General features: G+C 45.6%; 1 protein-coding gene across 3 annotated transcripts in view; it reads right to left on the bottom strand.

Annotated features, from left to right (window-relative positions):
- Positions 1-1886: 1886 nt before the first annotated feature.
- The window catches only part of Rassf2 (Ras association domain family member 2), a 48360-nt gene continuing 35699 nt past the window's right edge, over positions 1887-14547 (bottom strand). For all 3 annotated transcript variants that reach the window (XM_070006831.1, XM_070006830.1, XM_070006832.1), the window contains 4 exons: positions 12861-12912; positions 10716-10837; positions 9297-9394; positions 1887-7637 (listed from right to left, as the gene is read on the bottom strand). In XM_070006831.1, the coding sequence (XP_069862932.1) occupies positions 7568-7637; positions 9297-9394; positions 10716-10837; positions 12861-12912 (342 nt within the window). In that variant the 3' untranslated portion in view covers positions 1887-7567. The remainder of the gene's footprint in view (positions 7638-9296; positions 9395-10715; positions 10838-12860; positions 12913-14547) is intronic.

Raw genomic sequence — 14547 nt, 5'->3', positions numbered from 1 at the left:
GAGCAACTTCCTGACTGCGAGTAGCTTAAATTTAGTCTCGAAAAGCCTGTACTCAGCATTATTTTCATCTCAATTTAGCACGATTTTCAATGACTAAAGAGAGAAAAATGCAGTTTATAATCCTTGGATGGGTTGGTTTTTTGGGATCCCAGTTCAAAAGAGGAATGAATTTATAATAAGCATTTACTTCATCGTCTTGGGTAACCGGCCCTCAGGCAATGGCACACATGGGAAGCAGCAGGGTGAGGATGCTGGATAAAGTGTTAGTCTCCAAAGAAGGGTATCAGCGTTGGCATCATGCGTGGACTGTCTTAATACTGCTTGAGCAAAACTGGGAGAGGTGCTAGGAATGTGGCTTAGTGGTAAAGTGCTTGCCTAGCATACATGAAGCCCTCAGTTGGATTCCTCAGCACCACATACACAGAAAAAGCCAGAAGTGGTGCTGTGGCTCAAGTGGTAGAGTGCTAGCCTTGAGCAAAAGTGCCCAGGCCCTGAGTTCAAGCTCCAGGACTGACCAAAACAAACAAAACAAACTGGGAGAAATGAGGGAGTAACACTATTCGTAAAGAAATGTACTCATTTTCTGACTTATGTAACTGTAACCCCTCTATACATCACCTTTATAAAAAAAATACTGCTTGAGCAATGTTCAAGGCTGGGGGTTAAGATTAAGCTTATTAGGACTTAAGGATCTCAGAATCCAGGTCATAATTAAGTCTGGGGAAATGTCAAGGTATTCCTAAGGCTGTCAATAGAATCATTGGGATGAAGACAGCTAGACGCTGCTGGCTGCAGGTGGTGTGAGCAGGTGTGTGCAGGTGGCACCAGGGCATCTCCAAGGGACTAAGTGATCAGAAGAGGACATTCAAAGTCATGAGTTATTGAGTAGCAATTCTATTATTAACCCCTTAGCTGATAGGGAATTTGCAAATATCTCCTCCCAATATGTAAGTCTTGGTTTTTTTTGTTTTTGTTTTTGTTTTGCTGGTTGTTGTTAGCTGTATAGTTCTTTAAAATATTTCTTTCTTCCTTCCTTTCTGCCTTCCTTCCTTTCTTCCTTGCTTCTGTGTGATGGTCCTGGGGCTTAAACTTTAAGTTGGGCCTAAGCACACTGTCCGTTAGCTTTTCCACTCAAGGCTAGTGTTCTATTACTTGAACCACATATCCAACTTCTGGCTTTTTGCTGCCTAATTGGAGATTAGTCCGAGATTGTCCTACCCAGGCTGGCTCTGAGCTGTGATCCTCAGATCTCAGCCTCCTGAGTAGCTAGGATGAGGAGTCAGACACCAGCGCCTGGCTGGCTGTGCTGCATTGAGGTTGCTGTGGAGCTGCTTGTTTACCTTTGTGATTCTGATGTCATTCAAAACATCAGGGAACAGACTTTAAGTTATAAGGTGAGTCCAAGTTGGCACTGGTATCCCACACCTATAATCTTAGTTACTGAGGAGGAGGATTGGTATGTATGATGCCTTAGGCTCAATTCCCCCATATCACACAACAAAATCATGAAGTGGCTCTCTCTAGGATGCTTTGCTCTGTTGTCAACAATGTGATGCCTTCTTTGATATTATAACACCAGCCAGCCAGCTCCCAGATGCTGAGCAGATGTTGGCTCTGCACTCTTGAACCTCCTGGCCACTGAAACTATGAGCTAAATAAACCCTCTGTTCATTCTAAACTCTCCAGTCTCTGACATTTTGTTATAAGAACAGAAAATGAACAACAGCAATGTGACAGTTAGCTATGGGCCTCTTCAAACAAACTTTGAGGGAAGAAAATCAACTTCAAGTTCCCATCCTCTAGCTTTATAAACACCCCCTCCCCACACAGAACTCCCCTCCCAGGAGAGACACAGCCCAAATCCACGAGGAGACTTCTCTTTGAAAAGTGCTTTATTTCAATGAGACCTAAGTCAGGTGCTTTAACACATATCAAAAGGTTACAAAACTGTATGGCTCCCTATGAGGCCTTGTCAAATTACGTTAAGATGTCTAAAGGGATTGGTTTTCACTTCAGATCCAAACATTGAACCCAGTCAGTCATGTTCCATCCCTGAAAGGCAACTGATGAGAAGTATATACCATAAAAGTAAGAAAGTATATTTCACAAAACCTTTAAGAAATGCTAGCAACTACACACACCAGAAACCACCAGTCTGGAAACAGGTCTGCGATTTGCCAGGAAAACTCCAGGGGGAAACTGGGGCTTCCCTTCACAGTGTGTGCATCTCTGTGCTCAGTTTAGAAATAGCCGGGGGCTGGCTGGGAATGTGGCTTAGTGGTAGAGTGCTTGCCTTGCATGCATGAGGCCTTGGGTTTGATTCCTCAGCACCATATAAAGCAGAAAAAGCTGGAAGTGGTGCTGAGGCTCAAATGGTAGAGTGCTAGCCTTGAACTGAAGAGCTGAGGGACAGCACCCAGCCCAGAGTTCAGGCTCTACAACCGGAAAAGAAGGAAAGAAAGAAAGAAAGAAAGAAAGAAAGAAAGAAAGAAAGAAAGAAAGAAAGAAAGAAAGAAAGAAAGAAAGAAAGAAGGAAAGAAAGAAAGAAGGAAAGAAAGAAAGAAGGAAGGAAAGAAAGAAAGAAGGAAGGAAAGAAAGAAGGAAAGAAAGAAAGAAGGAAAGAAAGAGAGAGAGAAAGAAAGGAAGAAAGAAAGAGAGAGAGAAAGAAAGGAAGGAAGGAAAGAAAGAGCGAGCCTGGGAAGGGAAGGGGGAATTTTATTTTTATTTTTGCCAGTCCTAGGGCTTGAACTCAAGGCCCAGACACTGTCCCTGAGCTTCTTTTTGCTCAAGGCTAGCACTCTACCACTTGAACCACAACTCCACTTCTGGCTTTCTCTGTTTATGTGGTACTGAGGAATTGAACCCAGGGCTTCATGCATGCTAGACAAGCACTTTACCATTGAGCCACATTCCCAGCCTGGAAGGGAGAATTTTAATATCCCAGGACAGAGTAAACATTTCCACTTATATCTGAAACAAACCTTCATGCTTGTTTTTGCCTCTCTAGGAAAAGCCATCTCCTCTGACTCAAGCAAGAAACAATTTAAGTAGAAACGTGAAAGTTTTGTATGGCTGAGAGGTTCCGGTGATCTCTATTGTCTTTTTTATTTTTTTTTTTATTATTTATTTATTTAGCCAGTCCTGGGGCTTGAACTCAAGGCCTGGGCACTGTCCCTGAGCTTCTTTTGCTCAAGGCTGGTGCTCTACCACTTGAACCACAGCACCACTTCTGGCTTTTTCTGTGAGGAATTGAACCCAAGGCTTCATGCCTGCTAGGCAAGCACTCTACTACTAAGCCACCTTCCCAGCCCCTCTATTGTCTTTGCCTCAACTTACTGTTTGGTCACGGGAGACATTGAAATTCCCTTGGTCATATAGAGATTTCTTTCTTTCTTGGAGATATATCCTTAACACCAAATTAGGTTACAAAACTTTGAAATAAAGTATGAGTTATTTGTTTCATTTTTCTTTCTTTGTTTGCTTGGTTGGTTGGTCAGCTGAATGATTAATTGGTCAGCTGCTTTTATTGATTTAAAAGGACCTTCTGGGCTCCGGTGGCTCAGGCCTCTAATTCTAGCTACTCAGGAGGCTAAGATCTGAGGATTGTGGTTCAAAGCCAGCTGAGTAGGAAAGTCCATGAGACACTTATTTCTCTTATCTCCAAAAAGCTGGAAATGGAGCTGTGGCTCAAGTCCCTGAGCAAATAAAGCTTAGGGACAGGGCCCAGGCCCTGAGTTCAAGCCCCAAGACTGGCAACACACACACACACACACACACACACACACACACACACACACACACACACACACACACACACACACACACACACACACACACACACACACACACACACACACACACACACACACACACACACACGCACGCATTCCTTTCCCTTTTTGCCTCCTTTCTCTTTCCATTCTCCTGACACCAAATAACCACTCAGCTCCACAGAAAACAATTCTTATCAATCAGGATATCTTACACAGAGAATGGGTTTGGAAGGGAGATGTTATCATACATCACAAGCACAATGACAAAATATCTTCATCTGGAAGTTTCCAGGACTGGGTATTTTCTTTTTGGTAGGAAGGAGGGAATTGTACCACCATTTCCTTTTGAAACTTCAGTGTATCTTAAAACTTAACCTTGACCTGGAGCCTTAGCCAATTTATCATGGAGAGCTGGTTATCCTTCCTATTCATCCTCAACTCCAAGTTGAAGTCCAACCAGCCTGGAAACCAGGGTATTTTATTTCCTTTGTGCAGGTACTTGGGCTTGAACTCATGGCCTAGGCACTATTGCTAAGTTTTTTCACTCAGGCTGGTGCTTTACCACTTGAGCCACAGCCCTACTTACCGCTTTATCTGAGGGAAGACTCTCATGGACTTTTTTTGGGGGGGCGGGCTGGGCTGGCTTTGAACTGGGATCCTCTGATCTCAGACTCTGAGTAGCTAGGATTACAGCCATGAGCCACCAGTGCCCAGCAAGGGTACACACTCTTTACCAACACCTTGGCAATCTATCTTTTGTGCTTCTCTTCTGCTCCCCAAGTAGCAGCCCTTCAGCCCTGTAAGTCATCACGGCTCTACGAACTTGATCACAGAGAATGTGACCTTGTGCTTAATTCCACCCCACCCCCATCCCAGCCAAAGGACTGGGGCCTTTTCCTCCACTTGATCTCCTAGTAACTTGAACCTTTGGTGGAAGAAAACAAAAGCCAGATGCAATTAAACTGCTTTTCATAAGTAGGGGGAAAACAAAACAAAACAAAATCCCTCTACATTGGTCTTCAGTTGGTTTTTGGGTCTGTATTTTTTATACAATTTCAGGATCATTGCACACAATTACATAACCCACACAAATCAGCTGAGGACCTCAAAGCTGCCAGCTATGTAATACACTGAGAAAAGCTGGTCCTTGCTATGTAGCATTTCAACTGCTGCTGCTTCAAAGGTGCCAGGGGTTTAAACCAAGGCCATATGCACATGGGACCTGCCACTGAGCTGTACCCCTAGCTGCGTTTCAAATTTGTGTGTGTATGTGCTGGTGCTGGGGCTTGAACTCAGGGCTTGGGCCCTGTCCCTTAGCTTTTTTTTCTCAAGGCTGGCACTACCGCTTGAGCCACACTTCCACTTCTGGCTTTTTGCTGGCTAACTGCAGAGAGTCTCATAGACTTTCCTGCCCTGGCTGGTTTTGAATTGTGGTCCTCAGATCTCAGCCCTCTGAGTAGCGAGAACCAGCCACCAGTGCCCAGCTGTTTCCAAAATCCATGATCAGATCATCAGGATATGAGAAACTGATGTCTGTTGTGGTCTGCACTAGTGAAAATGTGTGGTAAGTTAACATGCTACCTCCCACTTCTGCCCTGAACCCTACCTTTAAAATCCAAGTCTTCCTTGGTCTCATGTTCTTGGAAAGTGACTTGGCAAACTGGCATTCTGTGACATTTCCATATCTAACAGGATCAGATCAGAGAGCTAGTGCAAATTACGAGAACTTTTATAAACCAGAAATAGCTGTCCAAGAAGAGTTAGTAGTTAGTCATTTGCTTTGCAGAAATTCTTCCTCTCAGCCACACCCTCCCCCCCCCCAAAAAAAAAGGAGAATTACTGGAGTGATGAAGGCTTTGAACATTCAAGATAAAAATAACTGGAAGAGAGATTAAAAAAAAAATCTCAGCCAAGTCCCGTCCTCCCCCCCCCACACACACATGCAAATCTGGGAGTATGTCTGAACATAAAACTGCTCTTTTCATCAGTGACAAAGGGAGCTTTGCCCTGCCCCTTAGCCCCGCCCCCACCCTCAAGTCTGTGCTTTGGGGGGGGGGGATCCATTGAGGGTGTGTGTGTGTGTGTGTGTGTGTGTGTGTGTGTGTGTGTGTGTGTGTGTGTGTGTGTGTGTGTGTGTGTGTGTGTGTGTGTGTGTGTGTGTGTGTGTGTGTGTGTGTGTGTGTGTGTGTGTGTGTGTGTGTGTGTGTGTTTGACACTCAGACCCTCTGGCTTTCAACTCTCCAGGGTTGGGGGGATTAGGGGGTGCTGCCCCTGGGGAGGAAGTAGGCTTGTTAAGAGATCCTTGGCAATGTGCCCCGTGGCAGCATGCTATCTTTTTATAAATTCACAGAGAAACTACAACTGAGAAGCATTTAAAGAGGCCTTGGAGGCCAAAAACACAGGCATGTCTGGGGAGAGGAGAGTGCCTAGGGCAGGAAAAGCTCTCTCCCACAGGCCCACCTTTCCCTCAGGGTGCTGGCCAGAGGTTCTCCTGCCCTCAGCCCCCCAGCTCTGCATACCTTCCTGGAGAAAGCCCTCACTCTCAGGAATCCAGAGGCTAGGAAGAATAAACCCTTGACTGCAAACACCTAGCCCCAGCTCTCAGTGCAGGAAGGCTCTCCCTGATGGGAAGTTGGGCTGTTCCCAGGCACCTGCCCTTCCCACAGGTGGCCTCTACCCTGCCCTTTCACTAAGCATGGATCTTGGAAATTTCCTGTCTACCAACCCAGATCAAGTCAGGCCTTAAGCACGAGCCAGTCCGGCCCACATGGCCAACGGGACACCCGGGAAATGGACAGGCAGCGGGGTGAAAAAGGCAGGCTCTGCTGAGTCTCACAGTGGCCAGGGAGTGTAGACAGAGGCTGCATGCATTCTTTCAGGCATCCACAACTGCACATTCCTCTTACTGAAAGTGATCAATGAACATTTCCAGTGTAGAAACTTGTCAGCTCATTGCATCTATCCCATGATCTTTTCCTTGCCATCAAATTGGCTATTGTGTTCATTTCCAAGGATTTTATGTTCACCTCATCCTTCAAGACATACAGGGAGAATTTCTTTGTATATGGATGGGTGCCAGTACTGGAGCTTGAACTGAGTGCGTGGGAGCTGTCCACGGAGCCCCTTCTGGCTTGAACCACAGCTCCACTTCTGGCTTTTTGCTAGTTAATTAGAAATAAGAGTCTCATGTATGTTTCTGCCCAGGCTGGCTTTGAACAGGGATACTCAGATCTTAGTCTCCTGAATAGATAGGGTTACAGGCTTGAGCCACAGTGCCCAACAGGAGAATTTCTTTGAACTTACAAGTCCTCAAAGGGTGAGCTGGTGGGAACTTCTTTTCTTCCACACATAGACCAATTTGTGCGACTGCCTAGGCACTGAAGGGAAAAAGATTTCTTTCATCCAAAGCCCCTCATCTGTCTCTTCTGCCCAGGACAGCACCTCTGCCAGCCTTATGGCACCAGTGCTGGTTGCTTGGAATTAATTGCATGTATAAAACACAGTGAGGCACATAGACTTGCATTGCGTGCGTGCACACACATGCACACACGCACATACATACTTTCGGTCCTCCAGACAGAAATAAAAGTCCTTACAAGTGAAAAAGAGGAAACCAGGGATCTAGGGGTATGGAGTTGTCTGCTGGCTTCCCCATCCTGTTCCATGTAGCAAATGATGGAGCTAGAGAGTGTTGTGCTTCAATGTTTCCAGGGAAAGAAAGTGGCTGGCTTCCTGTGTGTCTTCTCTGGTCGGTGACAGCCCCTGGGGTGTCTAGATCCCCTCATTCCTGTGGCTCAGATTGCTGCTGGGGTCTCGGCTATCTCCTCCAGCCTTTGTCGAATCATCAACCGGAGCACAGTGTACCTGGGAGCAAGAAACAGCCTGTAGTAGAGGCCAGTGGGGAACACAGCCCCTCCTTGGGGGCCTTCCCAGAACCCAAGTAGCAGCAGGTACACCAGGGAAAGTGTGTGCCTGTCCCTCTGCTTCTGCCACATAGCCTGCTTCCTTGCTTGTGTTCATTTCCTCAGCAGGAATAAAGATGCCAACTCCTAATTAGATCATTTTACAATGGTTAGGAAGGCTTGGCAAAAGAAGGGTAGACCTGTGAAACTATCAACAGCAGCAATAAGGGCCCTGCTGAGTGCTTGCTATGACCAAGGAACTGTGCACAGAGCTTTATAAGCACAGTGGCTCACTAACCTTCATCCAGGGTGCATTATATGAAATTGCCAATATTTTACCTTCAGGAGGGGGAACTCTCAAAATGGAAACTTCATATGGCTCAACCCTATACAACCAGTGCCTGTGTTTTATAGAAGAGATTCTAGCCATCACTGGGTATGGGGACCATGGTCTGTGGGTGAGTGCACCAACCCTATTTAAAAATCTAGATTCGATGGGGCTAGGAAGGTGGCTCAGTGGTAGAGCACCTGCCTTGCATGCCTAAGGCCCTGGGTTCGATTCCTCAGCACCACATAAGCAAAAAGGAAAAAGCCAGAAGTGGTGCTGTGGCTCAAGTGGTAGAGCGCTAGCCTTGAGCTGAAGAGCTGAGGGATAGCACCCAGGCCCAGAGTTCAGGACCCACGACTAGATCGCCCCCCCCCCAAAAAAAAGAATCAAGATTCCAAAGAGATTTTAAACCAACATGTTTTGGAGTTCTTCTGTAAAAAGAAGGGGGAGGGGAAATATTTTGATGATCATATCAAAATAAGTAGTTGACAAGCTGGAGGTGTGACTCAAGTGGTCGAATACCAACTTTGACAGGCTGGGAAGGTGGCTTAGTGGTAGAGTGCTTGCCTAACATGCATGAAGCCTTGGGTTCGATTCCTCAGTACCACATAAATAAAAAACTCCAGAATTGGCACTGTGGCTCAAGTGGTAGAGTGCTAGCCTTAAGCAAAAGAAGCTCAGGGACAGTATCCCTGAGTTCAAGCCCCAGGACTGGCAAAAAAAGAAAAAAAAAAGAAAAGAAAAGAAAAGAAAAAAAAGAGCAAGAAAAAAGAATACCAACTTTGATTCTTAAAAAGCCAAGCCCTGGGGCTGGGAAGATGGCTCAGTGGTAGAGTGCTTGCCTTGCATGCATGAGGCCCTGGGTTCAATTCCTCAGCACCACATAAGCAGAAAAAGCTGGAAGTGGTGCTGTGGCTCTAGTGGTAGAGCACTAGCCTTGAGCTGAAGAGCTGAGGGACAACGCCCAGCCCCAAAGTTCAGGCACCATAACTGGCAAAAAAAAAAAAAAAAAAAAAAAAGCCAAGCCCTGATTTAAGCTCTAGTATGGCACACAAGCACACAAAAGCACACGCACTCCCCTCCACCCCCAAACTGACAAAAAGTAGGGGAAACAACAGTAATTAAATTTCATGTCCTTATCTGAGATCAGATTTATGAATAGGTATCCCCTGATTAAAACCCACAAGACCCAGTCACACACAGCAGCCCAGTAGTAGCCCTGCAGGGCACCCAGAGACCCCTCTTGATGAAGCCCAAGGAGAAACCCAACCAGCCCCCTAGGGCCATACTTACTTGCGCATCAGCTTCTTCACCTCCCGATCTTCCTCCTCTTGAAGTTTCTGAATGAAGCTTTTAAGGACAGGCATCTCAAACTTTATGTACTGGGCCACCTGAGGAAGGTGACAAAGTCAATCTGGGGTACACACCCCTCCTGGCATGATTGCAATGGCTTGTGTATTCCTCTCCTCGAAGGTACACAGCCTTGAAAAAATCTGTTTTCCCACTAACCCTTAAAGGTAAGAGCCAGACCTTGCAAATGAACCTGCATGACTTCTAGGACACCAGGTCACAACTTCTCACTTCCCACCTTGTGCCTCCACGCCACAATTTGAGTGATGGCCAATAGTGAAAAACATTTTCTCTGGATACAGTGGTACAGAGAATAAATTGAACTCATGTAATAAATCCCTTAGGGCTGGGGTTAGTTCAGAGGTAGAATGCTTGCCTAGCATGTACGAAGCCCTTGGTTCTTTTCCTGGCAAGAAAACAACAACAAAGAACAAAATAACAAAAATGTGTGTATACCTCATTATTCTCCCCTGCGAGAATTTGAGGAATTATTGTGGTTCTGAGTAACAATTTGTCTTAGGTCTCAAACAAGAATTCAGGTGGAAGTTAGCTTCTGAACAACTGTGAGAGACTCCCAGATGAGTTAAAGTTAGGGGACAGCTTCTTCTCTCCCATCAGAATCCTTACCTGAGTGCTGTATCAGCTCTCCTTGATGGGAGAAGGACATTTCTCCACCCTTATTGTTGAGCGTGGCTGTGTGACTTACTTTGGTCATTGCAATGTGTGTAGCTATGATGTATGCTCAAGCTGAGTAGAGGTTTCAAATGAGCATGTGTGATTAACCTGGGTATCTGAAGCTCCAGCCATCATCCCTAAAGAACATGCCCCAAGTAGCCACTGTCCCCTCATCCTGAGTCTCTGAACGAGACACACAATGTAGAACCCAACCCACAGCCCAGAGCAGAGTTGATGCTTCACAGCTGGCAGAATCACATACAGAACACATGAGTGTTTGTTGTTCCATCTATTGAGACTTGAGGGATGTTTGTTACTACAGCAAAGGCTGACTAATACATAAGGTGAGGTTTTAAAGAAAAAAAAAACAGCACTGCTAACTTTTTGGTGCTCTTAAGAGAGTATAAAAATGTTTCAAACCTCTTATAGTTCCTCTAAAAGGATAAAAAATCATTTCTTCAGTGAAAATCACTCCCAACACCACCACCACTACCACCACCACCACCACCACCACCCTAACCCTAACCCACCTTTAACAATTCACATGGGGCATACCCTCAAATGTCTCTAAGACAGTATTAAAGAATGGCAGTTAGAGGGGACCTGTTGTTGGCTAAAAAGTCATGCTACACTCCAACCAAATCCCCACCCACCTGAGGACCGACCATCCAATCAGAGGGGACTCACGTCGTAAGTGACTTCCTCCACCTGGTCCTTCTCCATCAGGAACACTTTAGACACCTGCTCACAGGGGCCCTGGAGGATGCGGGCGATTAGGGGGTAGTCCGTGGTCTTCAGCTTCTGTTTCTCTGGAATTACACACAAGCATGGGCAGTGCTGAGTTTGGCCTGAGGTTTTTCTTGCCCAAAGTAGTCGTCAGGGGGTCCAAATAGCCCAGGCATCTTAGGTGTGGCTACGCACATCAGACATTTTTTGTCTTTCACTTTTTGGGGCGGGGAGGGATGGCTGAAACTCAGGGATTTGCTTGACTTTGTTCTCTCAAGGCTAGCATTCTACCACTTGATCCAAGCCTCCACTTCCTCCTTTTTTCTGATGAATTGGAGATAAGAATCACAGACTTTCCTGCTTGGGCTGACCCGAAACTGCCATCCTCAGATGTCAGCCTCCTGAGTAACTAGGATTACAGGTGTGAGCTACTGTGCTTGACAGGAAACATTTGCTTTTTAATGTTTGCTTTTTTATTTTATTATCTTTAATAAAAGATAATAATTGAATTGATAATAACTGAATAATTGAATTATTCAACACGTCTATTTATGAATACAATGTATCTTAAAAGCAATGTCACCCTTTTCATCGTTCTCCTCTATCTTTCCCAACCATACTCACCCCTTCAAGTTCCCTGGCTCCATTTCACATGCATACATTGAATGTTATGACTGTATTCGCCCACCCTGCCTCTCAAGGAGACTGGTTTGTATATTTCTATGTAAGTATTGGGCAAAACAACCTCTCCCCTATCTCTCTCTCCCCAATACCACCATGCCTCAGACTTCTTGGAAGATGCTAAGTAGGAAGTATAGGGTTTATCTTCCTCTTTGTGGTGTGTGTGTGTGTGTGTGTGTGTGTGTGCACGCGCGTGTGTACGTGCGCGCGCTCGCACGCGCGTCCCAGTACTGGGGCTTGAACTCAGGGCCTGGACACTGAATACAATGTATCTTAAAAGCAATGTCACCCTTTTCATCGTTCTCCTCTATCTTTCCCAACCATACTCACCCCTTCAAGTTCCCTGGCTCCATTTCACATGCATACATTGAATGTTATGACTGTATTCGCCCACCCTGCCTCTCAAGGAGACTGGTTTGTATATTTCTATGTAAGTATTGGGCAAAACAACCTCTCCCCTATCTCTCTCTCCCCAATACCACCATGCCTCAGACTTCTTGGAAGATGCTAAGTAGGAAGTATAGGGTTTATCTTCCTCTTTGTGGTGTGTGTGTGTGTGTGTGTGTGTGTGTGCACGCGCGTGTGTACGTGCGCGCGCTCGCACGCGCGTCCCAGTACTGGGGCTTGAACTCAGGGCCTGGACACTGTCCTTGAGCTTTTGTGCTCAAGGCTAGCACTCTACTGCTTGAGCCACAACTCTGCTCCAGTTTTTTTTGTTGTTATTTTCTGAGGGGGTGCTTTTGTGCTTGATTGGAGATAAAGATTCCCTACCCAGGCTGGCTTCCAAACTTGATCTTCAGATCTCAGCCTCCTGAGTAGCTAGGATTACAGGTATAAGGCACCAGCACTAGGCCTCTAGACCTTAAAAAAGTTTTTATGGAGGACATTGTCCAAAAAGAAATGTATTCTTTCCCTGACTGATGGAACTATAACCCCTCGGTATATCACCTTTATAATAACAATTTTTTAAACGTGGTGGGGGCTGGAGGAACTGGGTGCTGGTGGCTCATGCCTGTAATCCTAGCTACTCAGAAGAGATTTGAGGGTCATGGTTCAAAGCCAGCATGAGCAGGAAATTTTTCTTGAGACTCACCTCCATTTAACAACGAGAAAAAAAAAAAACTGCGGCTCAAACACTAGCTTTGAGCAAAAGAGTTCAGGAATAGTGTGCAGACCCTGAGTTCAAGTCCCATGACTGACAAAAAAAGAAAAAAAGAATAAGAAGAAAAAGCCACTTTAAGTTGAGTTTACTTCCCATCTATGGCACTTCCCAGCGGCTTGTCCAGCAAGCTCACCACGCTTGGAAGCAAAGAACATTTGGAAGGTTCTAAAACCCAGGCAACAGCTGGATGAGACTGAGGTATTTCTTTTTTCAACTTGCTATTTTAAGTTTTAAAGCACATTGTGTCCCTCGTCTCTACTCACCACCGCTGGTGTGGACCACATACAAAGCAAACTCCTCTGCAGAATTCTCAATCTGAATCAGGAACAGAAGAGACGGGTTAACCATCCTAGCGGCCAGCCTCTCTCCCCTCCTCAATATAGAAAGCCATAGTTTACACTTCTCTGAGGGAGGGCTTTTTGTTTACAGCTCTCACAGTGGCAGGGAGGCGGGGCCAGCAGATAACTTCACCAATAATAACAGGCAACACAGGCTGAGCATCCTTTATCGGACATTATTAGGACAAGAAGAGTCCCAGGTTTCAGAGTTATTTAGATTTTGCAATATGTGCCTCAATTACACCAGTTGAGCATCCCTGATCCAAAAAATCTGAAATCTGAAATGTTCTTAAGTTTGTAACTTGTACTCAGAAGGTTTGGGATTTTAATTTTTTTATTTGTATGTTTGTTTGTTTTGTTTTTTGTTTTGTCAGTGGTAGGGCTTGAACTCTGGGCCTAGGTGCTGTCCCTCCACTCTTCAGCTCAAGGCAAGCACTCTACCACTTGAGCCACCGTGCCACTTCTGGTTTTCTGGTGGTTAACTGAAGAGTCTCATGGACTTTCCTGCCTGGGCTGGCTTTGAAATGTGGTCCTCAGATCTCAGCCTCCTGAGTAGCTAGGATTGACAGGTGTGAGCCACCAGTACCAGGCAAGGGATTTTGAATTTGAACTCAGGCCCTTGAACTCAGGTGCTCTGCCACCTGAGCTGGGTCCCTAGCCCTTTAAACCCAGAGCCTAGTGTTCTCAGCTACACTGGCTCCCATTAAAAATAAGAATATTGCCAGATGCTGGTGGCCATGTCTGTAATCCTAGTTACTTAGGGGGCTGAGATCTGAGGATTGCGGTTCAAAGCCAGCCCAGGCAGGAAAAGTCTATGAGACTCTTATCTCCAATTAATCACCAGAAAACTGGAAGTGGAACTGTGGTTCAAAGTGGTAGAGCACTAGACTTGAGTGAAAAAACTCAAGAACAGTGCCCAGGCCTGTCCCACAACTCACAACAAAGAAAAGCAGATTCTTAGTTCTTGCCCTAGACCTGCTGAGTTGGCAACTGGGAGGGAAAGGACAGAAAAACTGGGCCACCAGCCTTCAGGGGACTGGGCAGTCATATATCCATTAGGGACTGAGAAGCATCAACCCTCAGGTACTTTACAAGCTACCATAGACTCCAGGTTAGACCTGGAGTCTCACCCCTGTGGAGCCTCAGCACACATATCCCCAGAACATGATTGGGGATCCTACTTTGAAGAGTGAGATATAATTAGATGTGTAAGTAGACGTGCATGAGGCTTTCAAGGTCTGGTGACTCTGTTTCTATAATCCCTGAATAATTCTTTTGAAGACCAAGATTATTTTTTAAAATTCTGATTCTTTTCTCTTGAGATAGGGTTTTACAATATTTCCCAGACTAGTTTGGACTCATGGACTAAAGCAATCAAGCCTTAGCCTCCTGAGTAGCTGGAACTACAGGCATATGCAACTGTGGCCAGCAAGCAACTTTTTCTTATACTAAGGTTTGAACTCAACTCAGGGACTCATGCTTGCTAAGCAAGTGCTGGACCACTGAACCATATCTCCAACTGTTTTTGTACTGGTTAATTTGTTTGGAGCCCGTATCTGGACAACAATCCTACTGTTTTAGGCTTCCAGCTGTCTCTGGGATGACAGGCACT

Source organism: Dipodomys merriami, unplaced genomic scaffold (assembly GCF_024711535.1).
Source record: "Dipodomys merriami isolate MVZ:Mamm:240054 unplaced genomic scaffold, mDipMer1.0.p SCAF_7, whole genome shotgun sequence".
Taxonomy (NCBI): Eukaryota; Metazoa; Chordata; class Mammalia; order Rodentia; family Heteromyidae; genus Dipodomys; species Dipodomys merriami.
The sequence above is the reverse complement of the archived record's forward strand: the minus strand, read 5'-3'. Positions and strand labels throughout refer to the sequence as shown.